At 41.7% G+C, this 26,866-nt stretch overlaps 1 protein-coding gene, 1 long non-coding RNA gene and 1 pseudogene across 2 annotated transcripts; 2 read left to right on the top strand and 1 right to left on the bottom strand.

Moving 5' to 3' along the window:
- Positions 1–1,858: 1,858 nt before the first annotated feature.
- LOC119784207 lies at positions 1,859–3,570 on the top strand (annotated as a pseudogene).
- A 4,137-nt stretch (positions 3,571–7,707) lies between these two features.
- Positions 7,708–16,620, top strand: LOC119784223 (tripartite motif-containing protein 16-like). Its single transcript, XM_038286175.1, has 2 exons — positions 7,708–7,795; positions 14,922–16,620. Exon 2 carries the CDS (start codon positions 14,961–14,963, stop codon positions 16,614–16,616), a length of 1,656 nt encoding a protein of 551 aa, XP_038142103.1. The 5' UTR covers positions 7,708–7,795; positions 14,922–14,960; the 3' UTR covers positions 16,617–16,620.
- Positions 16,621–24,484: 7,864 nt separating this feature from the next.
- Positions 24,485–25,287, bottom strand: LOC119784205. The gene is made up of 3 exons (XR_005280908.1): positions 25,140–25,287; positions 24,724–25,006; positions 24,485–24,578 (listed from the first exon to the last, which is right to left on the bottom strand). It is a non-coding gene; the product is annotated as an uncharacterized LOC119784205 (long non-coding RNA).
- Positions 25,288–26,866: the final 1,579 nt, after the last annotated feature.

The following is a 26,866-nucleotide window of genomic DNA, read 5'->3' as shown; positions in this document are numbered from 1 at the left end:
TTTCAATCGATCTGAATTAATAATAATTTTTCAACACTTCTTCCCTTTGATAGTCCAATACCTTTTTCTATCTTCAGACAAAGTCTTTGAAAATGGATTCAGTGATATGTCCTTTCCTCTGGCATGGCGTCTCTGTAAAGCCTGCCTTCAACTCTTAAAAGCCCATATTTTAAAAGAGGATCCAACACATAGATGGAACTCAGAGGGATCACTTTGGTATATTTGTCCTAAATCCTTCAGTTCCTCTGCGTGTTCTGGCTGCTGATGGTTGCTGCTCCTCTTTTCTCCTGGATCTCTGATTCCGGCTCAGTTACGAGCTATGAAGTACCGCTCCTCCGGACCTCACTCCTTCTCCTGGGCTCAAACTGAACTTTGCCAGGTTGGTGGCTTTCTTGCTCATTGTCGTTCCCCGTTTGAGTTCTGAAATCACTGACCTGAGTCTATGTTTCCACAGAGAATCCAGTGAGCAGCCGCATGTTATTTTGATAAACGCTTGTTTTCTCAAGCTTATCTGTCTGGTTGTATTTTGGCTCCAACATTCTGAGCCCTCTGACATTGCCAAGGACAGACCGTTGCCCATTGTGATATCAACGGTCCCCTTATGCCCTCCTGTCTCTTTTTATGCACCACAACATTATTATCATATTGATTCAGTTCAATTAAATTCTATTTATTTACATAACGCCAATTCACGATCAACCGGTTGATTGCATTCAGTCACTGACTTGCAAGACATGCTCCTCCTGGATGAGCCTGCAGCAACAATTTCATTTGCATTTTGTTATTGACTCTTTAGCAATCCTTCACACCAAGTATGCATGCAGCGACAATGAAGAGAAAAACTCATTTTTAACAGGAATAAACCTCCAGCAGAACCAGGCTCAGTTTTAGCGGAAAGGCAACTGTTAAGGGTCTCCACAGGTGGTCTCGTCGATATTATCGACCGATATTAAGAAGATGACAAGTCCTTTTTTTCTTCTGTATTTCTCCTTCAGGACACATATTAACATGAGATGAGAGGCCACAGCTCTTTTAAAGTTTTTTTTTTTTCCTGTATATTGAGCTGATCTGTTGGATTCATAGTCAATGCCCTCTTTCCAAACTGGTTATTTTCAATGTCCAGTGTCCTGCCACATAAACTATTGTCCTTTTAGTCATCTTTGTGCTAATGTGTTTCCACATTTGCCCAGTCAACTCCCAAATAGCTGCATTTTGATTAGCTACAAATGTGCGAAAGCATATCTTCATTATTAATGCTTTCGAAAACAGAAGTGGTGTGCATCTAAAACACTGATCCGGATGTTTGTTCAGCTCTGCTTTAACCACCGTATTCATCTTTACAGCTAGCAAAGCTACAGCAAAGTCAAGTCGAGAAGAGTCTCAGTATTAACCAACTTACATATGTGATCCACACATGCACATAATGGCTCAAACAAGCACACATTATTTACACATTCACAGGACAAGATTCACAAAAGTATGATGCATACACAATTATATCTTGATTTAAAAGCTACCGGTGGTCTTTAGACCTCACTGCATTTGTGTTTGGATTGCTCTTAAACTAATTGAAACACAAATGCATTTTTTAATCAAGCAATGATTTGCAACCAATTAGATATATCAATCACAAGAATGTATACAATGTGAACATTAAGGCAGCCTGAACTCCACTGCTGTCTTGGCTTATAAAAGAGGCCTATAACGCTCTGGGAACATTGGCTGTGTTTGGCTTAGTAGAAAACCATTGCACATGTGGTATGCATTCTCAGTAAGTTGATTGGCTGCAGCCTCCCTGCACAGACACATGATTTGTAGATTAGTGCTAAAATCTGTTTTTCAGGAAGTGAAACTTGCACAGCGATACTGAGACTAAGAGAAGAAATGGAGCCAAATCAGTTGGGCCGAGAAACTATCTCCTGTTCAATCTGTCTGGATCTGCTGAAGGACCCAGTGACTATTCCCTGTGGACACAGCTACTGCATGGGCTGCATTAAAAGACACTGGGATAAAGAGAATCATAGAAGAATGCACAGCTGCCCTCAGTGCAGAGAGATCTTCACACCAAGGCCTTATCTGAAGAAGAACACCGTGTTAGCAGTTTTAGTGGAGCAGCTGAAGAAGACTGGACTCCAAGCTGCTCCTGCTGATCACTGTTATGCTGGACATGAAGATGTGGCCTGTGATTTCTGCACTGGAAGAAAACTGAAAGCCATCAAGTCCTGTTAAGTCTGTCTGGCCTCTTACTGTGAGAAACACCTTCAGCCTCATTATGATTCAGCTACATTTAAGAAACACAAGCTGGTGAAGCCCTCCAAGAACCTGCAGGAGAACATCTTCTCTCAACATGATGAGGTAATGAAGATGTTCTGCTGTACTGATCAGAAGTGTATCTGTAGTTTCTGTTTATTGGATGAACATAAAGGCCATGACACAGTGTCAGCTGCAGTAGAAAGGACTGAGAGGCAGAGAGAGCTGGAGGAGAGACGAGGAAAAATCCAGCAGAGAATCCAGGACAGAGAGAAAGATGTGAAGCTGCTTCAACAGGAGGTGGAGGCCATCAATCACTCTGCTGATAAAACAGTGGAGGACAGTGAGAAGATCTTCACTGAGCTGATCCGTCTCATCCAGAAAAGAAGCTCTGATGTGAAGCAGCAGATCAGATCCCAGCAGGAAACTGAAGTGAGTCGAGTCAAAGAGCTTCAGGAGAAGCTGGAGCAGGAGATCACTGAGCTGAAGAAGAAAGAAGCTGAGCTGAAGCAGCTCTTAAACACAGAGGATCACAACCAGTTTCTCCACAGCTACCCCTCACTGTCAGCACTCAGTGAGTCTACACACTCATCCAGCATCAATATCCGTCCTCTGAGACACTTTGAGGATGTGACAGCAGCTGTGTCAGAGCTCAGAGATAAACTGCAGGACATTCTGGGAGACACATGGACAAACGTCTCAATAGCAATCACTGAGGTGGAGGCTTTACTGTTAGAAGCAGAACCAACCAGCAGAGCTGGATTCTTAAGATATTCATGTGAAATCACACTGGATCCAAACACAGCACACACAGGGCTGTTACTATCAGAGGGGAACAGGAAGGTGACAAGAACTGGGCAACCTCAGTCTTATTCTAGTCACCCAAACAGATTCAGTACTTATTTTCAGGTTTTGAGTAGAGAGAGTCTGACAATACGTTGTTACTGGGAGGTGGAATGGGGAGGAAAAGAAGTTTCTGTAGCAGTTGCATATAAGAATGTCAGAAGAGCAGGAAGAGGAAATGGAAGTTTATTTGGATATAATGACAAATCTTGGGCATTAGATTGTGTTCAAAACTTTTACAAGTTTGGTCACAACAACATGTGGACCTCCATCTCAGGTCCTGTTTCCTCCAGGATAGGAGTGTACCTGGATCACTCAGCAGGTATTCTGTCCTTCTACAGCGTCTCTGAAACCATGACTCTCCTCCACAGAGTCCAGACCACATTCACTCAGCCGCTACATGCTGGTATCTGCACAAATCAGAACATCTGGTCAACCAAGTGCATCAAAAAGAAAATAGGTCACTGTTCTAAATAATCCAAGTAAAAAAAAAAAAAAAAGTTCAATTTTAACAGCAACTAAATATTTAAAAACACTTTTTATCAATTCATTGTCTACTTTGTAGACCATTAAGTATAATGATCAATTATTTCAGCACCCTTACAACAAACGGCCAGGAGACACAAGTATCTTTCTACAGTAGTTTGCAACTTTTATGAATAAAAACACCCCACATCAGAAGATATGAATACTTTTAAACACTGTGCATCACTCTTCATCATTTTTTTCCTCTTTAGTTAAGGGAGCAGTGCAACACACTCCTCTTCTTGGTAAAGTCAGTAAGCATTGCAATCATCTAAGGGTGTCCCAATGCAACTTTTTCTTTAATGATACAATACTACTATGGCAGCTTTGATTATTGACCAGTTCAAATATTGACTCAATACAATATTTGTCATGGTTGCTTTAGGGATTAATCCCACATGCAGAACACCACTGGAGACTGATAAAAGTTCAGAGTTTATTGAAAGTTTTCACAATAATAACATGGACTGGATTCAGGAAACTGGTCCGGGCAGGTTTCTCTGGCGTCTGCAGAGACGGATAGTTTGATTAGCCAGATAAACGGGTGAATTGTTGAGTTTCAGATGTTTCTGGAAATACCTTGAAGAGGTTCAGGCTTTCTCCTTGAGAGAGGGAACCGGTTGGGTCCAGAGACTGTTGGTTCAGAGTGCTCAGCAGTAGCAGCAGTGTCTAGCTTCTGACTTTCCAAAGACAGACCTTGGTTTGACTGATCAGCTCTTAACCTGAGAGCAGCAGGTGGATTCCAGAGTGAGATCTTCAGGTTTGGCTCTCTAGGGCAGGCAGGCAGGTAACAGGCTAAGCTCATCCAGAGCTTCAGACAAGAGACAGGTTTCCTGTGAGTGAGAAGACAGAGGCAAGTTAGAATTGGGTTTCTCTTGGGAGACAAAGATTCTAGTAATCACAGAGGCTCAGGTTTGCTAACCAAACTTGGTCAACACTGCGGCGTTGAAGGAAGGTCTGGCAGCTGCTTAAGCAGAGCAGGTCTCCTGATGGGCTGACGAGAACCAGGTGTGCAGGAGGGCTCCAGCCCAGGAGACCCACGGCGCACTCTGCTGGAGAAAGGTGGTACTTCTCCAGATCCCAACAATATTGGCACAAATCATTCATGCTTTTGTAACTTATATTTTATTGTGGAATGTAATAAGAGAACAACTGACCCATTTATGTAGCCAATTGGTTGCACAAACTTTAAGCAGAAGCATAGTGTTTCTATCAGCTTTCTAATAGCTGAGATTTTAGATACAGGCCAATATATTTAGATTTTAGTTTATTGGCTATTTTCAGACAGGTTTCCAATGTTAATATCAGATCTGGACATCCATACAACTTTGTGACTTTGAAATGAACCAAATCACATGAAATTAATGTAGTTTAAATTAAGCACATCCTAATACAATCAGAACCTTTGAAACTTATTTCCATGTGTTACACATTCCCCAGTAACCTACAAAAAATACTCTGTCATTGTGATGAATGTTCAATAAGAATGAAAAACATGACAGATTAATAAAAAACAATCATATCTAAGGGATTCATAAGTGAAGGTCTGCAGCCGGACACCTCAAAGAAGGAACCATGGTGTAACTCCTCAGACGGCAGGTGGCACCATTGTAGGGAAGTCTGGCTTCTTTTTCTCTGCCTCGGGACAGCTGTGGCTACAATGAAGCTTGTCCCAAGCTTGGTACTTACTGTATATCATTATATCTGTATATTTTATGTATTACAGACTTGAATATTGTTGGTTTTAAAGCTACAGTGTGTAATTTTTAACGACATCTAACGTCCAGACTGCAGACCGCAGCAACATGAATATCTCCCCCCCACCGCTTCTCCCCCCAACAGTACGGCGAGCTTTACGGGACAAAATGTCTTCCATGACGTCCGCATCACCTACCTTCTCAAGTGATGAGGTTTGTTTACATAGATAATTTTACAGATAGTATTTCATTAGTCTGTGTGTTCAGTACCGTCTCAGTTCATCTCTCTCAACTTGCCGTAGTTACTTTCGAGCATAATGGGCGATCTCGCAATCGCTAGTTTGTTGGCTCTGCGCTGCCGTAGCGCAAAGATGTCTGCCTCCATGGCTGCGAGACCCGCTCCTATGTAATTATAAATAACGAATTCTAAGGCAACGCAAATATTAAGGTTAAGAGGCTGAGCTCGTAGATGATGATAAATAACATAGTTATGTATAATATATTACATTTCTGACTGTATATCCCTGTAATTATTACACACTGTAGCTTTAATACATTCATATTTTCTTTGGTATGACAAAGAAAATATATTCCTATGAATAGGAATATATATATACCAGAGTTTAGAATATGCATTTCTAAAAGAATATCAGATCGACTATCTGTTTTCACAGCAGAAATGGTGGCAGTTATACCAAGCAATGGGTAGAGGAGGTTAGACCAGACAGATTCAGTACAGATTCTAAAGCAGTTTTAGAAAGTATTCAGGGAGAAGGGAATGATAGATAAGATTTTGTATTAGAACTCCAGCACAGTCTGTTTAGATTATAATGGGGTGGCACTGATATTTGGTCATGTTGGTTTCCAGAACACAAAGGTGTAAAAGGCAATGAAAAAACAGATATATTTGCAAAAAGGGCTTTAGAAGGAACAATAACCATTACAATTCCTTTTGGGAAAGGGGATGTTAAAGCACTTAATACGAGTAAAGAAATGGAAAAATGGCAAAAGAGATGGAACAAAGATAAGAAAGGAAGAGGATTATATAAGGTCCAAAAATCAGTATTATATAGAATCATTAATGAGAGAAACAGAAGGGAAGAAGTAATAATGATCAGATTAAGAGTGGGCCACACCTATTTAAATGACAATTCATATTTAATAGGGAGGAAAAATAATGATACATGTGAAGGATGTGGAGAAAAAGAAAATGTAGAACACATACTGATGAACTGAAAAACTTATGAATATGAAAGGGAGAAATTGAGAAGGATGGTTGAAAGGACAGGCCAAGAATAGAGACTTAAGGACATATTGGGAAATGAAGGAAATATACAGGAAATTCACAGATTAAGGAAAGCATTATTTATTTATCTACAGAATACAAAATTAAAAAATAGAATTTGATGTAAAGTAATGTTGCTACACACTCATGTACAGTAGGTGGCAGTATGCAGCTTAAAGTTGCTTGCGATCTGCCATAATAGAAAAGAAGAAGAAGAACTTTGTCATCGAATAGGAGTAGCTTTCATAATACCAGTAATGAGCAAAAATTTATTTTCTCAAGTGACAGCAGTACGCTTCCGTAAGATAAGAATAAATGATGGACTTTCGGTTTATACAAGAGAGATGATTGTAATATTATTAGCAGTTATTTGTTCAGATGCTAGTTCATCCTTAATTAGTTTGCAGTATAATCAGTCAGAAAGTATGCCAGATATTTTAATAGAAATTCAAACAGACACCATATAGAATAAATATGAGGGGTTTAATAATACATTTTGTATGGATAGCAGCACATTATGGAGTTAAAGGAAATGAACAGGTAGGTAAGGCAGCAAAAGAAGCTGTTTGTCAGTGGATTTAATTATTCATTTTAGTAAATCGGATGTTAAAATGTAAATTAACCATAATGAAGGACAAATGGCAAAAGGAATGAGATAAAGGAAAAAAGGACGTTGGTTTTATAAAATTTAAAAGAAAACTGGAGAAATGAGAAGAACAAGAAGAAAAGAAACAATTATTTCTCGGTTGAGATTTGGTAACACCGGATTAAACAGGGCTCTGTTTATCTTAGGCAAACATAGGCATGGTAAATGTGAATATTGTGGGGTAGATGGAACAGTTGAACGAGTAATGTTGTACTTTAATAAATATTAGGAGGAGGGACTGCAATTTATTCAAAATTTAAGTAAAGCAAAAGTTAAATTAGATCTATTTGAATTATTCAGAAGTCATTCAGCCAGGAACATTTACAGAATAATATTTAAAAAAAAACACACACACACACACACATTTGTATAATAGGATTTAGTTCCTGATAGTCATTTAGGTCCACACTCCATTCCACTAGATGGCGGAAATTCATCAATTTGTTGTTTGCCAACTGCCAAAAAAATGTAAAGAAGAAGAACTTTTTCCTCAGTTCTTCTTCCTCGAACGTGTCTGTGGCTCATTCGGTCAATTATCCCCCTTTTCAGGTATGATTTCACATATTAACACACCTGTGTCTTTGGTAGTGGGTTTACTAAATGCTAGACAGCTCGTGAATATGTTTCATTACCAAATATATGTGCATTTTTTGTTGTTAAGAAAGTTTCCTGACAGTAGTGATGGTGAGATGAAGACTCATGAGGCTATGGCTCTGTTCGAAAACCTGGGCTGCATCCTCCAAGGACGCGGTCTACCTAACTGGATCCTTCGAAGTCCTTGAAAATAAGGAGACCGGAAGAGTTTAGGCTGTGAATTCGACCAGGTCTACCCTTCGGCGGGTTTTACCGCCGTAAGCTCTGTTGCTTAGCAACCGCGAAAGTTGACACAAAAAGTAAGAAAAGAATGAAACCGAAGTTTTCAAAACTGTTTGTTTATTTATTTCTTTTTTTATTGTAAAGTGAACAAGGACTACATTAACAAGAATCCAGAGTGGAATAAAGGTTCCAACAGCCGGGAGCAGGAACAAATAAATCAAATGTAATGATAGAAACCTTAGTCAGTTAAATAACCTGCTGCTGTCATTTTACACATCTCTCATGTTGCTGCTATTTTCAAATATCCATTACTGTAAAAATGTCCGTAGCTGCATATTGGTTATTTCTTCCCCAGTTTTATATTGTTAAAACATTTTACAGTATTTTATTGTTTATATTTTAACTATTCTCTATTATTCTTATACATTTTTTTAAGGTCCACATTTGTGTGACCATTTTCAATAATCTTTCTGCTGCTGTAAATTCGCCCATTGTGGGACATTAAAGGGATTTTCTATTCTATTCTATAAAAGGGGTAGAAAGATAGAAGTAAATCTAAACAATGTATGTATAAAAAATATATATCTGCAAAATCTCTAATATTCAACAACAAAAAATACTTAGTTAAACATATTGTGCAAATCAGCAATAAAAAGATAAAAATCCTATCAGATTTATAGTCCCCACACTGCAGATATATTAGAATCTGTCCTTAAATTCCAGCCAAACCCATTTATACAGTAACAGATAAAAACCTTTAGATAAATCAAACACTACCGCCACATATCTGACTCAATAACAATTAAAACAATTATTTTCATTCATCTCAGACGGAACTATTCACTGACTGGATTATATTAAACTGTACTTCCAATTTTCACCACTGTTCGGCGCCAAGTAACATTTCCTCTGATCACGGAGCAAATCACTGCTTGCTTGGTCTCGCAATGAATCCTGGGTAAACCAAGGGTACCGAGGATACATCGGACCTGTCCTTCAAGTCGGGCAAAAAGAAGGACGCATTTTAAGGCCGCATAATGAGGACTCTTGGAATCCGACCAGACCTCGGCGCCGTGCTATGACGTAATCGGCCTTCGAATCTGGCCTTCTAAGGACGCGTCCTAGGTTTTCGAACAGAGCAATAGAACCATTTGGCCAAATAGCTTCAACGATCCAACGGTTCATGAAGCTTCATGTGAACATGTCACCACCTACTGGTGGACAGCAGAACTACAGTTTGTAATAAAATCTGTATTTTTTTTGCTTTTCCTTTTTCCCCCTTTAAAGTTCCCTTGAAATTGTTAATGGTTGTTGTGTATAATAAAATCTCTTGTAATTTTTTTTAAGTGTAAAATTTCTTAGAACAATCATTTAAGGTTCACAGTTTTTCTGACATTTTAGTGAAATAAACTCAAGTAGACAGTGAGTAATACACATACACGTAAAAGAACTAAGTAAACAACTCATTTAACTCTAACATTTTATTGATAACACAATAACATTAAACCTCCAGTAAAGTTTCAAATCAGTAGTACAGCAAATCTCTTGCTTTTTTGTTCTAAAGTTCAAACAGAAAAGATAAATATGTGGTAATGTGGCCTTTTTGTTAAGTTGTTGCATGTTTTCTAATTTTGGATTTTCTTTATTTTTGAACTTGTTTGCTTGTTTTCAATTTTGTGTGTTGCATGTTTTTTTGGATTTTGTTTGGAGGCCACATTGCCACACACACCTGGACACGCCCACAACGGCACAGGTGTTCCCAATCAACTAAGCAGCGTGCCGACTGGGACGCTGATTTAAAAAAGGCAGCTGCTTGGTTGGAGGGACAGACACCGGACATGGGAAGGTTTGGTTGGGGAAGGCCGATCTTGGAGGGAGCCGGACGGAGCGAGTGAGAGGGAAGCAGCGGGAGAGCCTTGGGGACTGACGGCAGGAGGCCCGCCGGAGCGAGGTGGAGAGACGCGCACCGGAGAGAGAGACGCGCACCGGAGAGAGAGACGCGCACCGGAGAGACGCGCACCGGAGAGAGAGACGCGCACCGGAGAGGGAGACGCGCGCCGGAGAGGAGCGCGCCGGAGAGACGCGCACCGGAGCGAGCGAGGTGCAGGGACGCGCACCGGAGCAAGGTGCAAGGACGCACGCCGGAGAGACGCTCACCGGAGCGGGGTGCAGAGAGGCCCGTCATGGAGCGAGGCGCAGAGGCACGCTGGCGAGAGGCGCGTGTTGGAGGAGACCTCGCAGGCCAGCTACGCTGGAGAGGCCCACACGCGCAGCGTGCCGAAACGAGGACCCAGCGCTGGGGTGGACGGTGCCCTCCATTATACCCGCCAAGTGCACGTCTTTTAACAGACTTCCCCATTGACTCTGCTGCTCTCCACCATCTGGATTTTTATCTTTCTTTTTAATCTTTTCTCTTTTATCTATCTTTTTTTATCTTTTTCCTTTTAACGTATTTTATTGAACACTTTTAGCGAGCTCGTCTTTTTACGTAAATTATTGAACTTTTAATCTATTAAACTTTTTAAGGCCCTGCTCACAATCGCCGCAGTCTGTTTGGTTTTTATGTTTTTTTTAAAGATGATCGCACCTCTCGGGTGCCACAGAATCTGGCGTTGCTGGTAGGACTGCGGGGTTGTGAGCAGTGTTTTTAACGGGTTTTATTTTATTTATTTATTTTTTTAAATCAGATGGGAAGGTGCTCTCCCATAGGACTATGGATCGGCCGGGACGGGCCTTATTAAAGTGTGGGGGGATGTGGTAATGTGGCCTTTTTGTTAAGTTGTTGCATGTTTTCTAATTTTGGATTTTCTTTATTTTTGAACTTGTTTGCTTGTTTTCAATTTTGTGTGTTGCATGTTTTTTTGGATTTTGTTTGGAGGCCACATTGCCACACACACCTGGACACGCCCACAACGGCACAGGTGTTCCCAATCAACTAAGCAGCGTGCCGACTGGGACGCTGATTTAAAAAAGGCAGCTGCTTGGTTGGAGGGACAGACACCGGACATGGGAAGGTTTGGTTGGGGAAGGCCGATCTTGGAGGGAGCCGGACGGAGCGAGTGAGAGGGAAGCAGCGGGAGAGCCTTGGGGACTGACGGCAGGAGGCCCGCCGGAGCGAGGTGGAGAGACGCGCACCGGAGAGAGAGACGCGCACCGGAGAGAGAGACGCGCACCGGAGAGAGAGACGCGCACCGGAGAGAGAGACGCGCACCGGAGAGGGAGACGCGCGCCGGAGAGGAGCGCGCCGGAGAGACGCGCACCGGAGCGAGCGAGGTGCAGGGACGCGCACCGGAGCAAGGTGCAAGGACGCACGCCGGAGAGACGCTCACCGGAGCGGGGTGCAGAGAGGCCCGTCATGGAGCGAGGCGCAGAGGCACGCTGGCGAGAGGCGCGTGTTGGAGGAGACCTCGCAGGCCAGCTACGCTGGAGAGGCCCACACGCGCAGCGTGCCGAAACGAGGACCCAGCGCTGGGGTGGACGGTGCCCTCCATTATACCCGCCAAGTGCACGTCTTTTAACAGACTTCCCCATTGACTCTGCTGCTCTCCACCATCTGGATTTTTATCTTTCTTTTTAATCTTTTCTCTTTTATCTATCTTTTTTTATCTTTTTCCTTTTAACGTATTTTATTGAACACTTTTAGCGAGCTCGTCTTTTTACGTAAATTATTGAACTTTTAATCTATTAAACTTTTTAAGGCCCTGCTCACAATCGCCGCAGTCTGTTTGGTTTTTATGTTTTTTTTAAAGATGATCGCACCTCTCGGGTGCCACAAATAGGATGGAAAGACACCAATAAATAAATGCTTTTCAGCTTATGCCTGTAATCTGTTGCTGCGTATTTTTATTAACAAACTTACATTAAGTCCTGCATAATTTCTCTCAGTTCCACCCTCACATACAATTTACACTACACCCGGTTAAGTAACCGCTATGTTTAGATGTAACGTTAGCAAAATAATGTGCCTCAATTTACATCTATAACATGGCAGATTATCACACAACGTAGTTAGCAAAGAGAACATAAACGTTACCTGTTGGCAACCGTGTACGAGTTGGATGCATGTAGCGGGTGTTTTCTCTTCAGATGCTGCAACATTGATGTCGTGCTGTTGTGGTAGGCCAATTCTGCTTTGCAGTGGATGCATTGCGCTGTGTTGTCCTTTCTGTTTAGCCTAAAATGTTCCCAAACTTTTGACATTTTTTGTCGCTTTCGGGGTTCTCCTTCTGAGCATTCTCCGGTTCCCTCCATAGCTACAAACTTAGCACAAGCGCTCCAGGCGCTAACGGAAGTGGTAGCGTTGTGCAACACAAAAACCCTCCGGCTAGACCAGTGTGCTGCGTATTTAACAGCATTGCTTATTACAATACAATAAATTCGTGGCAGATAAATTTCCTCGAGAATTTTTTGTAATCGAGTTACTCGAGTTACTCGATGAATCGTTTCAGCCCTAGTTTAGATGCCTGTCAAAATTCTTGTGCTTCCCGAACCACTTCCCAAAGCAGTCACCTGGTATCACTGTAGCGAGGCCTCAGACGTCATTAATTTTGGCCCCGCCTCTAAATGAATCACGCCTCGACACGCGCTTCGGGGAAACGCACCCTCCATTACTCGACACACGCCTCGAAGCCTCGGCTCATCTCATAACATCACTACCTGACAGCATAGCTGACAGCTCATAACAGCCAATGCAGATCCATGTGAGTGTAAAGCATTATACTGTCTATAGTATCTATTACGGATGGGACGATTTATGAAAACCGTCCGAACCGTTTGCTTCGACTGTCTCGGTTCGATTCGCATGTGTTGCGTTCGGTTCATGCGCTGCTCCTTTTTCTCATAGGCGACGCGGGTACATTCCAGAGCAGAAGGTGGCGGTACTGCGACCAAAGCCAACCACCAGTAGTAAACAAGAAGAAGAAGAATTGAAGCAGCTTAGCGTAGCAGGGAAAAAAATCAGTTGTTGTGTAGAATTGTGTGGGTATGGCGAGTGGGAAAGAACAGGAGTTGGAAGACGCGCCAGCAGCACTTTATAGGTCTGCTGTATGGGAGCGCTTTGCATTTAGAGTGACCTACGATGACGGCTGAAAGAAAGTTGTGGATAAAAGTGCAACAGTGTGCAAGCATTGTGCAACCCTGAAATCCCACATACTCCGTCAGCAACCCCCGCTCCGCCCCGCTGCGCTCCAGACCGGCTGCTCAAAGCAAAGCCTACAGCCTCCACTGTGGCTCCCGTCCTCTCCCCTCTGAGTCCCTTGGAGATCGTAGAGAGCATGCGCGAGATGATTAAATTCAAAGCTGCAAAACATACGGAAATGATCCAGGGTTTCCGCAGATCATTTAAAATAATTACAATCCATTATTTTGGGGGGAATTTTTTTCATTAATTTCATAAATTTTTATGGGATTTCGGTGTAACAATCAACATATACTGAATCGAACCGAACCGAAAACCGTGACCACGAAACCGTGAATCGAACCGAACTGTTGATTTTGTGAACCGTTCCACCCATAGTATCTATTATTATTATGTTTGTGTATCACGATGGTTCATAAGGAAACCATACAGCTGTTTTACGCAGCAAATCCAACATGCTCAAATCAACAGTCAGATTTGATTTTAACACCCTTGAAGTGTCTATGTGGGTCCACACCAGAGAGTGTTAATTCGACTCTTTTTGGAGAGTTGGCATTGTAACTCTTATTTAGTGTTAAATAATAAATCTTTCTGGAGTTGATAATTTAACACTTAATTACACCAACTAGGTGTTAGAATTGGAATATTAACACTCACATGGAATGTTTTCCTAATTACATAGGAGTTATTCTCTAGTTGATAAAAATTTTACTTTTTGGAACATATAAGAATCCCTTTGGAAAAATAAATAAATAATGAAGCAATGTTTGTTTTTTTCAGCAAATATTTATTTCAAAAGTGCATCACAATTGGAAAAATATTTTTTTCAAAACATTTAACAATGTGGAACCTTTGCCTCTATCCATTTCAATACTTTGTAACAAAATTCTGAAGAGAACTAAATTTAAACAAAAAAATCTATTCATGCACTGCAGAGGAGGTTAATTTCTCCAATTAAACCGCCGTTTGCTGCATCGATTTTTATAGGAGACAGTCTTCCGATAGATGGGGATTCACGCAGCTCCATGTGTTGACGATAACATTTCCCCAATCATTCTTTTAGGTGTATCGATGTTGATGAGTTTAGCCAAAAAATACATAAAATATTCGTCTACAAACCTTTTTTTCAAAGCTTTTACAAAGCTTACAAGTTAGCTAAACATGATTAGGCTATCACCAAAGCAATGTAGCTAATGTCTATCACACGGCTTTAACTTGACTCAAAAAATGCCATAGAGTTAGAAGCGAATAAAACTTGAAACCATCTGAGAGAAATGATTTACCAGGCTGGGTAAACGGGTCTGCATGACGGCAAAATTTAGAGTAAAGTTTTCCTCCGTTCGGTACCTGTAGCAATGGAGTCTGTGAATGTACTCTTTGGGTGTCAAATCCACTATAGGACTTCAGAGTTGATAGACAAAGAGTTATTTTTTCCATTTTAACACCTCCAAATTTATTATGTAACGCTATTTTTTAACAATCAATTTTAACTACTAACATGTGACACCTCAGAGTTATATTTGAAAATATATATACATATATATATGTATATCAGAATTCATAAGTGATTTTTAGAAAAGCAACAATTTAATTTCACAGTTTTGAAGGTGGGTGGAACTAACAGCTGCTAAATGTGAGAGCTGATTGGCTGCAGCATTTTTGCACTCACACATGATTTGTAGATCAGACCAAAGTCGAGCTCAAACCTGTTTCTTATTTCAGGAAACTAAAGTCACACAGCCACCGTGACTGAGAGGAGAAATGGAGCAGCGGGCAGTTCAGCTGGATCTAGAAACCTTCTCCTGTTCAATCTGTCTGAATCTACTGAAGGATCCAGTGACTATTCCCTGTGGACACAGCTACTGCATGGGCTGCATTAAAACACACTGGGATGAAGAGAATCAGAAAGGAATCCACAGCTGCCCTCAGTGCATGAAAACGTTTATACCAAGGCCTGACCTGGAGAAGAACACCATGTTAGCAGCTTTAGTGGAGCAGCTGAAGAAGACTGGACTCCAAGCTGCTCCTGCTGATACCTTCTATTCTGGACATGAAGATGTGTTCTGTGATTTCTGCACTGGAGGAAAACTGAAAGCCATCAAGTCCTGTTTATTCTGTCTGGCCTCTTACTGTGAGAAACACCTTCAGCCCCATTATCATGTGGCTCCACTGAAGAAACACAAGCTGGTGAAACCTTCAAAGAACCTCCAGGAGAACATCTGCTCTCAACATGATGAGGTGATGAAGATGTTCTGTCGTACTGATCAGAAGTGTATCTGTTATCTCTGCTCTGTAGAACAACATAAAGGCCATGACACAGTGTCAGCTGCAGCGGAAATGACTGAGAGGCAGAGAGAGCTGGAGGAGAGACGAGGAAGAATCCATCAGAGAATCCAGGACAGAGAGAAAGATGTGAAGCTGCTTCAACAGGAGGTGGAGGCCATCAATCACTCTGCTGATAAAACAGTGGAGGACAGTGAGAAGATCTTCACTGAGCTGATCCGTCTCATCCAGAAAAGAAGCTCTGATGTGAAGCAGCAGATCAGATCCCAGCAGGAAACTGAAGTGAGTCGAGTCAAAGAGCTTCAGGAGAAGCTGGAGCAGGAGATCACTGAGCTGAAGAAGAAAGAAGCTGAGCTGAAGCAGCTCTTAAACACAGAGGATCACAACCAGTTTCTCCACAGCTACCCCTCACTGTCAGCACTCAGTGAGTCTACACACTCATCCAGCATCAATATCCGTCCTCTGAGACACTTTGAGGATGTGACAGCAGCTGGGTCAGAGCTCAGAGACAAACTACAGGACATTCTGAGAGACACATGGACAAACATCTCACTGATAATCACTGAGGAGGAGGTTCTACTGTCAGAACCAGAACCACAGAATAGAGTTGGATTCTTAAAATATGCACGTGAAATCACATTTGATCCAAACACAGCACACACAGGGATGTTACTATCAGAGGGGAACAGGAAGGTTGCAGTGACTGATGGACATCAGTGTTATTCTAATCACTCAGAGAGATTCACTGATTTGTATCAGGTTCTCAGTAGACAGAGTCTGACTGGACGCTGTTACTGGGAGATGAATGCAAGGTCAGGGTCTAATGTATCAGTCACATACAAGGATATCAGCAGAACAGGTAGTGGGAATGAAAGGAAGTTTGGATATAATGACAAATCTTGGACATTATACTATAATGATTATAATTTTAAATTTGGTCACAACAACATCTGGACCTCCATCTCAGGTTCTGTTTCCTCCAGAATAGGAGTGTACCTGGATCACTCAGCAGGTGTTCTTTCCTTCTACAACGTCTCTGAAACCATGACTCTCCTCCATAGAGTCCAGACCACATTCACTCAGCCGCTGCATGTTGGTGTTTATTCCTATGGAGAGTTCTGTAAACTCAAATAGATTTTCCTTTCTAGGTTCATGGCTCTGGTGTCTCTCTGCTCTGCTGTTCTGTTATTCATTCTTTTTTTTCTTTTTTTTTTTTTATGTAGAACTTTGTGTCTGTGTTGAGTCATAAAGGATATCACTGTTGACGTTTTCTTTTATTCTACTGACTCAGTGATATTTCTACATATTATAATCTTCTCTGGGCTCTAATTGTTCTGCTTTAATTTTTGTATTTATGTGGATGTTCTAATTTTTGCTCTACTGCTCTGCAGAACAAATGTTCTTCTTTATATCAGCTGAGAATGAAATGAACCGAACTTGCTTCTGTTATCCTGAGGACAAATTAAAACTCATTAACTGAGAACTGATGTCATTTCATTTTCCTTTAGATTTGAACAATGTTTGTCTGGTTTCATACAATAACATTACTTGACTACAGATAAATGTGGAAAGTTTCTTTTTAGTTATTCCTAAAAATTTTGTATTTTAACATCCAAAGTGCAGAAACATTTTCTGTGTCATGTGATGATGGAGAAGATCAGATGTTTGGCTTCATCTTGATTCATCAAGAACACTGTGGTTCCACCTCTACTACAGAGAGAGACAGAAAGAAAACCTTTATTACAGAACTGATCCGTTTATCTAATAATGCAAAGAAGAAAACGAGTAATAATTTTAATCCTGAAATGTTCGCCTCATGACACTTATTTAGATTAAGGTCATTTATGTTGGAAATATGAAGGCTAGACTATATTTTCTATTAGGTCTGATTCACTAAACTGATATTGTGGATTATGCTGTGATTTTCTGGATAGCTTTGCTTAATTGTTGGATTTCGGTCACATAATTTTGATGATGCACAGTTTTAGATGGAAGGCAGAGAGAAAGTTGCCATGGTGATTTATTCTGTGTTGCCAGCCTGCTCCAGTTATCTGTTCAGGCAATGGTCATAATGCTCAGAAATCATTTTTCTGTTTTCTTATTTGTGCTTTGATTTTCTTAACCCACATTAAAAACTGAAACACATTTGCTGTCAGTCAAGTATTATTTTAATATTATTATGGTAGCCTATACCATTATTAACTCTATAGGTATCAATGTGGACATTGTCCCTGTTCAACTGTTTTTACAAACTGCTGTTGTTTAAAGTTTGACAAAAAGCCTTTAATAGACTGTTGATCTGTGAAGTGGATTAAAGGAATTGCTGACAAAGAAGCAGATATTTTCTCTCCAAACACATTTTTATTCACACTGTAGATCAGTGTTTCCCAACCTTTTTCAACACGTGTTCCCCTTTGGGCATTTTGTCTCACCATGAGTTCCCCTCTCAGTCAAAACTATTGATGACTGCCCAAAGGTGGAATATACAATAAGTTTTATGAAATACAAATATTTTACTTGATCTTTTAATTTGAGCATTTAATTTGTAGGCATTTTATTATTTCCATCTCAAATAAAAAACAACAGAAGTATGTTGCCTGGAAGTTAGAAAGGAATAGAAATAAATAAAATCATAAATCTGTATTTATAAAACTGGAGCTCCTCTGAGTAACTCCCTGATAATCACATTTAAGCTTGAAGAATTAGGAACAAAATGGAGAACAAAAAGTATAGTCAGACTGACTTATTTAGTTTTACTTTGTTTTCATCAAGACACCTGAGCTGCTTTGATGAGCTCTGAAAGCTCAGTGTAAAAACATCTGATTCAATGCTGTTCTGTACATCCAGTCTGTTCCTCTGCTTGGTTTGGTTGGTGTCACAGCTGCAGGTGAACTCACACATATAAGAAAAACTTACTTTTTGCTTTATAGATGCTTGTTTAATTTTTCAACTTGGTCGTCAGATAGCAAAACAGATCCCAGCCCTGTTCTATTTATTACCTAAGAAATAAAACATTTCATCTAGTCCTTGCAATGCACTGGCAGACCACTAGGGGCATGCATAATAATAATAATAATAATAATAGAACTTTATTGATCTCACACTGCTCTATCCACTAGGCCAACACTCCCCCTAAGTTGGGAATCACTGCTGTAGATGATGAAGCACTTATATTATTATGACTTTCAGATAGGAAAGAGTGTTTCAGCACCCTTTGGCGATATGTGCTGGGCTCAGGTTTTCTGCTGGTGGTTGGTTCCTATCGGCAGTAGGAGATGATGTAATCTTAGCAAAGCCACCATTTGCTGCACCATCAGCATGTGTGTTTGACGTTAAATTATGTTAAATGGATAAATACTCATGTTCATAACCTTGCCTGGACACCAAAGGAAGAACAAAAAAATTAATCTCACACATTTTGAGAGAAACATGTGCCTGTGTTTTGTGCAAAGAACAACGTTAAACCAACTTGAATGTGGCACAGTTTGCTTTTTTCACAAAAAGCAAAAGGTGTTGAAAAAGCAGTGAGTCAGCATGTGATCAGCTGGTGGACCATCAGGTGTTTCTGAGTCTCACCAGCAGAGCTTACAGCGGTCCACCAGACTCTTCACCTTCAGCACCATGTAGAGCAGGCAGAGCAGCTTCACCTGATTCAGAACCATTAGAATCCAGGGATAAACATCCAAAAACTGAATATAATGGTTGATTTAAACCCTCTGAGCTGCAGCTGCTCTCCAGACAGATCCTCCTGACTAACATCCTTACCTTACTGATGTTTTGGATCCTTTAGTTGTTCATAGATTTACTGTTTTATGTTTTTATGGACAGAGTAAAGAGGTAAATGTTGCTTGTTGCTATATAATATGAACAGTTTCTCTGATGGTGAAACTGAATGTGGGTTTGGTCCACAATCTGCAGCCAACAGAAATGTTCTGCTTCTCTTTGATGCTAAGTCTGAGTAGGTCCACACAGACTTCCTAAAAGGCTCTGCAGGAGATGTTTTATTCAACCATCAGCAGCTAAAAAAAACATGAGACAGAAGTTAGGCTACGTTCAACAGCAGCCTGAAGTGACCAAAATTATTATATTTTTTTTGCCCCCATGCGACCTGGATCTGATCTTTTCATGGCAGTCTGAACAACACAGATGATTTGTTCCAATGTGACCCAGGCTGCTTGGCTATGTGGTCCTGAATTCAATACTATCAGAATCAGAAATACTTTAATAATCCCAGAGGGAAATTACTTTTGTTACACGCTCTAGTTACAGTTTTACATGATATATACACACATCCAACTATACAATATAATAAGATATAGAAAAATAAGAATAAAAAGAGATAAAATATATATACACATATAGCTCTTCTGTACATATATCTGTATGTATATCTATGTATATGTAAAAACTAAATCCAAATAAAGTGAAAAGTCCAATTAAAGTGAATAAATCCAAGTAAAGTGATATGTGGCGTGCAAAAATAGTGCATAAATGTCAATTACGGACGGGGGGGGGGGGCTGAATCACTTGAGGGAGGCGTTATATAGGTTGATGACCACAGGTAGGAATGATTTCCTGTGGCGCTCTGTGGAGCATCTGGGTAGGAGGAGTCTTCTGCTGAAGGAGCTCGTCTGCTGGACCAGTGTGTTGTGGAGGGGATGTGAGTCATTGTCTAAGATAGACTGAAACCTGGACAGCATCCTCCTCTCTGCCACGGTGGTCAGGGTGTCCAGCTGCTCCCCCACAACATCACCGGCCCTCTTGATCAGTTTGTTCAGTCTGTTGTTTTCAGCGACCCTCAGCCCACTGCCCCAGCATGTGACAGCAAAGAAGAGCGTGCTAGCAACAACAGACTCATAAAACATCCTCAGCATCGTCCCACAGATGTTAAAGGACTTCAGCCTCCTCAGGAAGAATAGTCGGCTTTGGCCCTTTTTGTAGACCGCCTCGGTGTTTCTAGTCCAGTCCAACTTATTGTTAAATAACACTCCCAGGTACTTATACTCCTCCACAGTGTCAACAGGAACCCCCTGGATGGAAACAGGGGTCACAGGTGTTTTTGTCCTCCTCAGATCCACTATGAGCTCCTTAGTCTTTGTCACATTGAGCTGCAGGTGGTTCAGCTCACTCCAAGTGACAAAGTTGCCCACCACGGTCCTGTATTCACTCTCCTCACCCTTTTCAATGCAGCCAACAATTGCTGAGTCATCAGAAAACTTCTGAAGGTGGCAGGACTCAGAGCAATAGCTGAAGTCCGAGGTGAAAAGGGTGAAGAGGAAGGGGGAGAGGACAGTCCCCTGAGGCGCCCCAGTGTTGCTGACCACCCTGTCAGACACACAGTTCTGTAGGCGTACATACTGTGGTCTGCCCGTCAGGTAATCAACAATCCAGGACACGATGGGGGCCTCCACCTGCATCGCAGTCATCTTCTCACCTAGTAGAGCCGGGCGGATGGTGTTGAAGGCGCTGGAGAAGTCAAAGAACATGATTCTCACAGTGCTCGCCGGCTTGTCCAGGTGATTGTAGACTCTGTTCAACAGGAAGATAATGCTGTCCTCCACTCCCAGGCGGGGCTGGTAGGCGAACTGTAGTGGATCAGTGAAGGGCCTGACCATGGGCCTTAGCTGCTCCAGGACAAGCCTCTCAAAGGTCTTCATGATATGGGACGTCAGTGCTACCGGTCTGTAGTCCTGAGGGTCGCTAGGGCGCGAAGTCTTTGGCACCGGAACGAGGCAGGACGTCTTCCACAGCACGGGTACCCTCTGGAGGAGCATGCTCAGGCTGAAGACTAGGCTAAATATTCCACACAGCTGGTTGGAACAAGCTTTGAGCACCCAGGGGAGTACACCATCGGGGCCCGCAGCTTTGCCAGAGTGGAGTCTGGTTAGCTGTCTTCTCACTAGGTCAGGAGTGAAGGACACTGTAGAGGTGACTGTAGGGGGAGGGGTGAGGTCCTCATGTTCTGTAGGACAGGATGTGAAGCAGGGGGGAGGGGTGGAGACGGTGGATGTGGATTGCAGTGGTGAAGAGCAGACAGGGGGTCTGTATGGAGGAGGAGTGGAAGAAGGTGGAGTGCTCGTTGGAGGGAGGCCAGCAGTGGAGGGTTGTGGGGGATGGGCCGCAGTATCAAACCTATTAAAAAATAAGTTCAGTTCATTGGCCCGGTCCACGCACCCTTCCAACCCCACAACAGTGGACTTCTGGAACCCTGTGATGGTTTTCATCCCACTCCACACATCCCTCATGTTGTTGGTCATGAGTTTATTCTCCAGCTTTCTCCTGTATTTGTCCTTAGCCTCCTTGATTTTTCGTTTGAGTACCCCTAGTCTGATCTTTTCAAATTCAACCTGTGTCTGAACAGCCAGGTCACATTCATCCGACCTGAACGCCATTAATAGCCGACAAAGGTCACTATTCTGCGTCTTGCTATGCAGAAGCGGCAAGAAAAACGACAACCATGGTGGACGATGATGCAGAGAGCAGTATTTATGTTTAACTGTCTTAAAAAGATTGAGTTTTTAAGTTATGGAAAGATTTCTAGTTGCGCTCCAGCACTACCATCCATGTTTACTCCCCTAAACACAGAGCACGCTTGCCTCCTCTACTGCACATGCGGGACACTTAGGTTTTATGATTGCAGTTCACACAGGAGGTCACATACAAGTCGCATATATTTGGAAATGTAAACAGCAACGCAAAAAAATCTGATTTCACAAAAAAAATGGAATTGAGCATCAAGGCCTGCAGTGTGAAGGTAGCCTTAAACCAACATGTGCTCCTTGAATCTGGTCGGAGGTGATTGATCACTTCAAGGCTTTCAGCTGTTTTCTTCTCCAAAGCTACAGCTAACAGTATGGAGGCTGCAGAGCACAAACAGAGGTCTGATTGGCTGTCAGCAGTTTGTTCTGTTCTAATAACCATTGAGAACCGAATCATGTCTGCTGCTCTACAAACTCATCTGCCTTCTGTTCACATTTTGCTTTGCTTTGAACTGAGGTCTTATTCATTCATTTTACACGGTGGTGTCAAAACTACACACATTTGTTACTGAAGTAGAAGTATAAATACTGCAGTTTAAAAACACTCTGGTAAACGTTGAAGAATCAACTTGACCTCTTTACTCAAGTAAAAGTGAAAAAGTATGTGCTCCAAAAACTACTTAAAGTATAAAGTAACCTTTAAAAAAAAGCAGCCAGTGCCACTATATGAATTGAAAGCTCAATTTTTCGACTATTTCGCAAAATTTGAGATTCTTTGCGATAGGGCCAAGGATGAGGGAGGTCTTGTTGGTCTCCATCACCCGATACGCTTTCGCCTGTGTCCGACCTTTCAGACATTTCAGCATCTTTTTCTGTAGCATGGCATAGACTATTCACGTTTGCATTTTGAAGAACACCTGCTTGCTTCTGATGATTTCCTTTAGCTAACCAATGAGTGTTTGCGTTATATGATTCATCCAATTACACTAGTTTTCACTAGATGTGGATGGAGCCAATGATCTGCATTGAATGGAGCACATGAAGTGAAATAAATATTTATAAACATTAAAGCCAAGCCAAGAGTAACGAGTAAGATTTGTTTTCAAAATGTAAGGAATAGAAAGTACAGATACTTGTGTGAAAATGTAATCAGTAGAAGTCAGAAGTAAAAAGAAAAATAAGTAATGGAGTAATGAATAGATTCCTAAAAAGTGTACTTAAGTACAGAAACAAAGTATTTGTAATTTGTTACTCGACACCTCTGATTTTACATTATTCATATTGTGCACATCTTAGACCAGACACACAAACACAGTTTATCATTTACATCATGCTCTTTGATAAAACTGGACAAGTAAAATACTTACATTCCAGTTTCAAGTTAATAGTTAAAAGTTTAACAGTTACTAATTATTGTTAATGTATCAAAAAAAAACTCACTACTCTGCTAAATTATTGTTTTTAATACTGAGAACCTGAAGGTGTCGCTGTTGTATCACTTTGTCTTCCCAGGGTAAGACTGTTACAGTTTCTCAAATGCTAAAACACATTTCACAAACGTTTCGTCCATGTTCTTCAATGTCTAAACACAACACCCTTTTCTAAAGCTACATAAACACAACCACACCTTCTCCCTTCAAAACTCAAACTTTCACACCAAAAGAGTAGCTCGAAGCTTTCAAAAATGTAAACACTATACACATCATTACACACTACAGCAAAACAATTGAAAACACAATGCTCAATTTGTGAGAAGGTTCTTTGTTTCTTTACTGCCAATGCATATTTTTAGAAACTTTACAGTTATGGATCTTCTTAGAGTTCTGCAGAGGATTGGGCATTTAGATTTGTGAGTTTCATACGAAGGGTATAAATCTATAGTAAATTCTGTACACTACTGTAACACAACTCACTGCAAAAGCAGAATCTATAGCACATAACAGTACTCTTGAAAACATGATCAGGGTGTGAAGTTTTTTTTATTCATTTTACAGTATTTACACCACAATCACTGTGCGGCATCATGTCGCTGAGCTGCATAAGGCCACATCACCTCATCCACATCACAGGCTATATTGTCTCTTGCCAGGCAACACACGCCAGCTCCATTGCCCTTAGGAGGTTTTCTCTAGTGTATGGTTGTCTGTCATAAACCTTCCATCTCCACGATGAGAAGAACTCCTCTATAGGGTTCAGGAAAGGGGAGTAGGGTGGCAGACAGACGTTTAAAAAGTGGTTACTGTTGGTGGTGAACCACTCACTGATTTGGTTTGTTGTGTGGAAGCGTACATTTTCCCAAATGATCACATAAATGGGATGTTCGGGCCCAGGATGGTGTTGTTGGCGGTCTAGGAGGATATCTTTTAGCTCCTCCAGGAAGGTTAGGAGACGTTGGGTGTTGTAAGACCCAAGGACAGCCTGCCGGTGGACAAGCCCCTCCAAACCCATGGCCGCACAAAGAGTAATTTTACCCCCCCCCGTTGGCCAGGAACCTCAGTGATGGCTCTTTGGCCAATGATGTTACGGCTCTTTGCCTTCGTTTGTGCAGGTTGAAGCCAGCCTCATCCAGGAAGAGGTACTCATGAGGTCTGGCCATCGCGTCCAACTGTAATATCCTCTGTGAAAATGTGAAAGTGCACAGGTGTTCAGAGCAACAGTCAATCAGGTAGCATATTACGTACTGTATTGTAGAGAAGTAATGTAGGCCACTGAGCAACACAGTATGTTTACTATCTGTACTGTGAACATGGATGTATACTTACTTGCACATACTCGTAACGTAGGTCTTTGTGTCGTGCAGAGTTTCGCTCAAAGGGAACCCTATAGACTTGTTTCATCCGCATCTTTTGGCGCCGGAGAACTCAGTCTATTGTGGCCAAGCTGACATCATCAATGCCCTCAAAGTTCACATTCTCGTCAATGACTTTGTCTCTGATCTCCCGGAGTCTGATGAGGTTGTTCTCACAAACCATATCCACAATGGGGGTTTCTTGTGCCGCTGTAAATATGGCAACCCGCCCACCTCTATGTGGCATTCTTTCAACTCTAAAGAAAGAAACAGGTTGTCAATTGACATGTTTTACAATACAGTAACAACTGATTTGAAACTACTGTAATAGACTACTTTCACAGGCTTGTAAAATTGTATTGTGACAAAGAAAGCAATAGAGTACAATACCTGTTGTGTTGTCTGAATGCCCTGATAATGGTGGCCACGGTGAACCTACTCAGGTTTGGACGGACTCTTAGTCCTGCTTCAGCCATTGTCATGCCATGGACAATGACTGTTGCTCGCATCTCGTCCGTAATGATGGTACGAGGTTGTCTTGCTCTCCCTCCTGGACCTTCTCTTCCTCCTTGGCCTCCTCCTCTTCCTCTTTGGCCTCCTCCTCTTCCTCTTTGGCCTCCTCCTCTTCCTCTTTGGCCTGCTCCACTTCCTCCCTGGCCTGCTCCACTTCCTCCCTGGCCTGCTCCACTTCCTCCCTGGCCTGCTCCACTTCCTCCCTGGCCTGCTCCTCTTCCTACCTGGCCTGCTCCTCTTCCTCCCTGGCCTGCTCCTCTTCCTCCCTGGCCTGCTCCTCTTCCTCCCTGGCCTCCTCCACTTCCTCCCTTGCCTCCTCCTCTTCCTCCCTGGCCTGCTCCTCTTCCTCCCTGGCCTCCTCCTCTTCCTCCCTGGCCTCCTCCTCTTCCTCCCTGGCCTCCTCCTCTTCCTCCCTGGCCTGCTCCTCTTCCTCCCTGGCCTGCTCCTCTTCCTCCCTGGCCTGCTCCACTTCCTCCCTGGCCTGCTCCACTTCCTCCCTGGCCTGCTCCTCTTCCTCCCTGGCCAGCTCTGCTCCCTCCTCTGACGCGATTACCTCTTCCCCTGACTCTGCCTTCATCCATTGTGTTTGTTTGGAATCTTCAGCAAACTGTGCACTCTGAACTTGCTTTTATACATGTGGTCACAGCATTAGCAACAGGTGTTTTCAATTTTGAGTTGTTGTGTGTAATGAATGACGCCAGGTGTGTTCATTTTGTTCAAATATTGCTGACTGTGGCAAGCATTTTGCATCACATGAGCTTTCCTTTGAGAATATGAGCAGAGTTCTTTTGCAACTTGTGTTTTAGCAAGGAAAAATGTGTTAAGATTTATGTGAATGGAGGATTGTGTTTTGTGAATTGTGTCTTCATGTGAAATGTGTTTATGATATTGGAAAATGATGGCTAGATTTAGTAAATGTGTTTAGACAACTGGTCATTTGGTTTAGAGGATTGGCTTTTGTGTTTTAGCATTTGAGAAAAACTGTAATGGCACTGTATATTGGTGCTTTTTTCACAAATAGTCTCTCAGGGAAATGTATTAGTTGCATCGACTTTTTAAGGAACGGGGAAGGGAGGAAGTGAAGTATGCCGTAAAGCAGTCTGCATATTTGTAGTTTTTTGTGTGGCTGGGTTACTGCCCCCCTCCTCAATGATGCAGTGATGGTAAAATAATTTAAATAATGTACTAAAATAAGCAAATGTTGCATCTATCTATTTCTTTGATTTGATTAAAAAGAGGTGCAAGAGGGATGTGAAAAGTTACTATATATTGTGTGAAAGTTGCTAAGTTTGCATCAATGTCTGTGCACTAAGGAGGTGATAACAACATATGAAGAGGTTGCAGCAAAAAGCATGAATAAAATAAAGCACAATAAATTAAAATATAGTCAGAGCATACCAACTTAGAGCTATATACATTATAAATCTATTTTTATCATACAGTTTTCTAGAATTCCAAGTTTTCCCTTTTATTAAAAATGCCTCCACTTATCTGGAACAAACTTCCAGCAAACTGTAAAAGTGCGGAAAGCCTGAGTTCCTTTAAATCAAGACTAAAAACACATTTGTTTAGGATTGCCTTCGACTGTTCTAGTCAAACAGTTC

This window comes from Cyprinodon tularosa, unplaced genomic scaffold (assembly GCF_016077235.1).
Source record: "Cyprinodon tularosa strain WSP-4 unplaced genomic scaffold, ASM1607723v1 ctg221, whole genome shotgun sequence".
In the NCBI taxonomy this organism is placed as follows: Eukaryota; Metazoa; Chordata; class Actinopteri; order Cyprinodontiformes; family Cyprinodontidae; genus Cyprinodon; species Cyprinodon tularosa.
Note: the sequence above shows the minus strand (reverse complement) of the source record. Positions and strands in the feature narration are given on the sequence as shown.

Bases quoted from the DNA above. Each gene is read 5' to 3' on its own strand.
- LOC119784223 (XM_038286175.1), top strand. From the start codon at position 14,961: ATGGAGCAGCGGGCAGTTCAGCTGGATCTAGAAACCTTCTCCTGTTCA.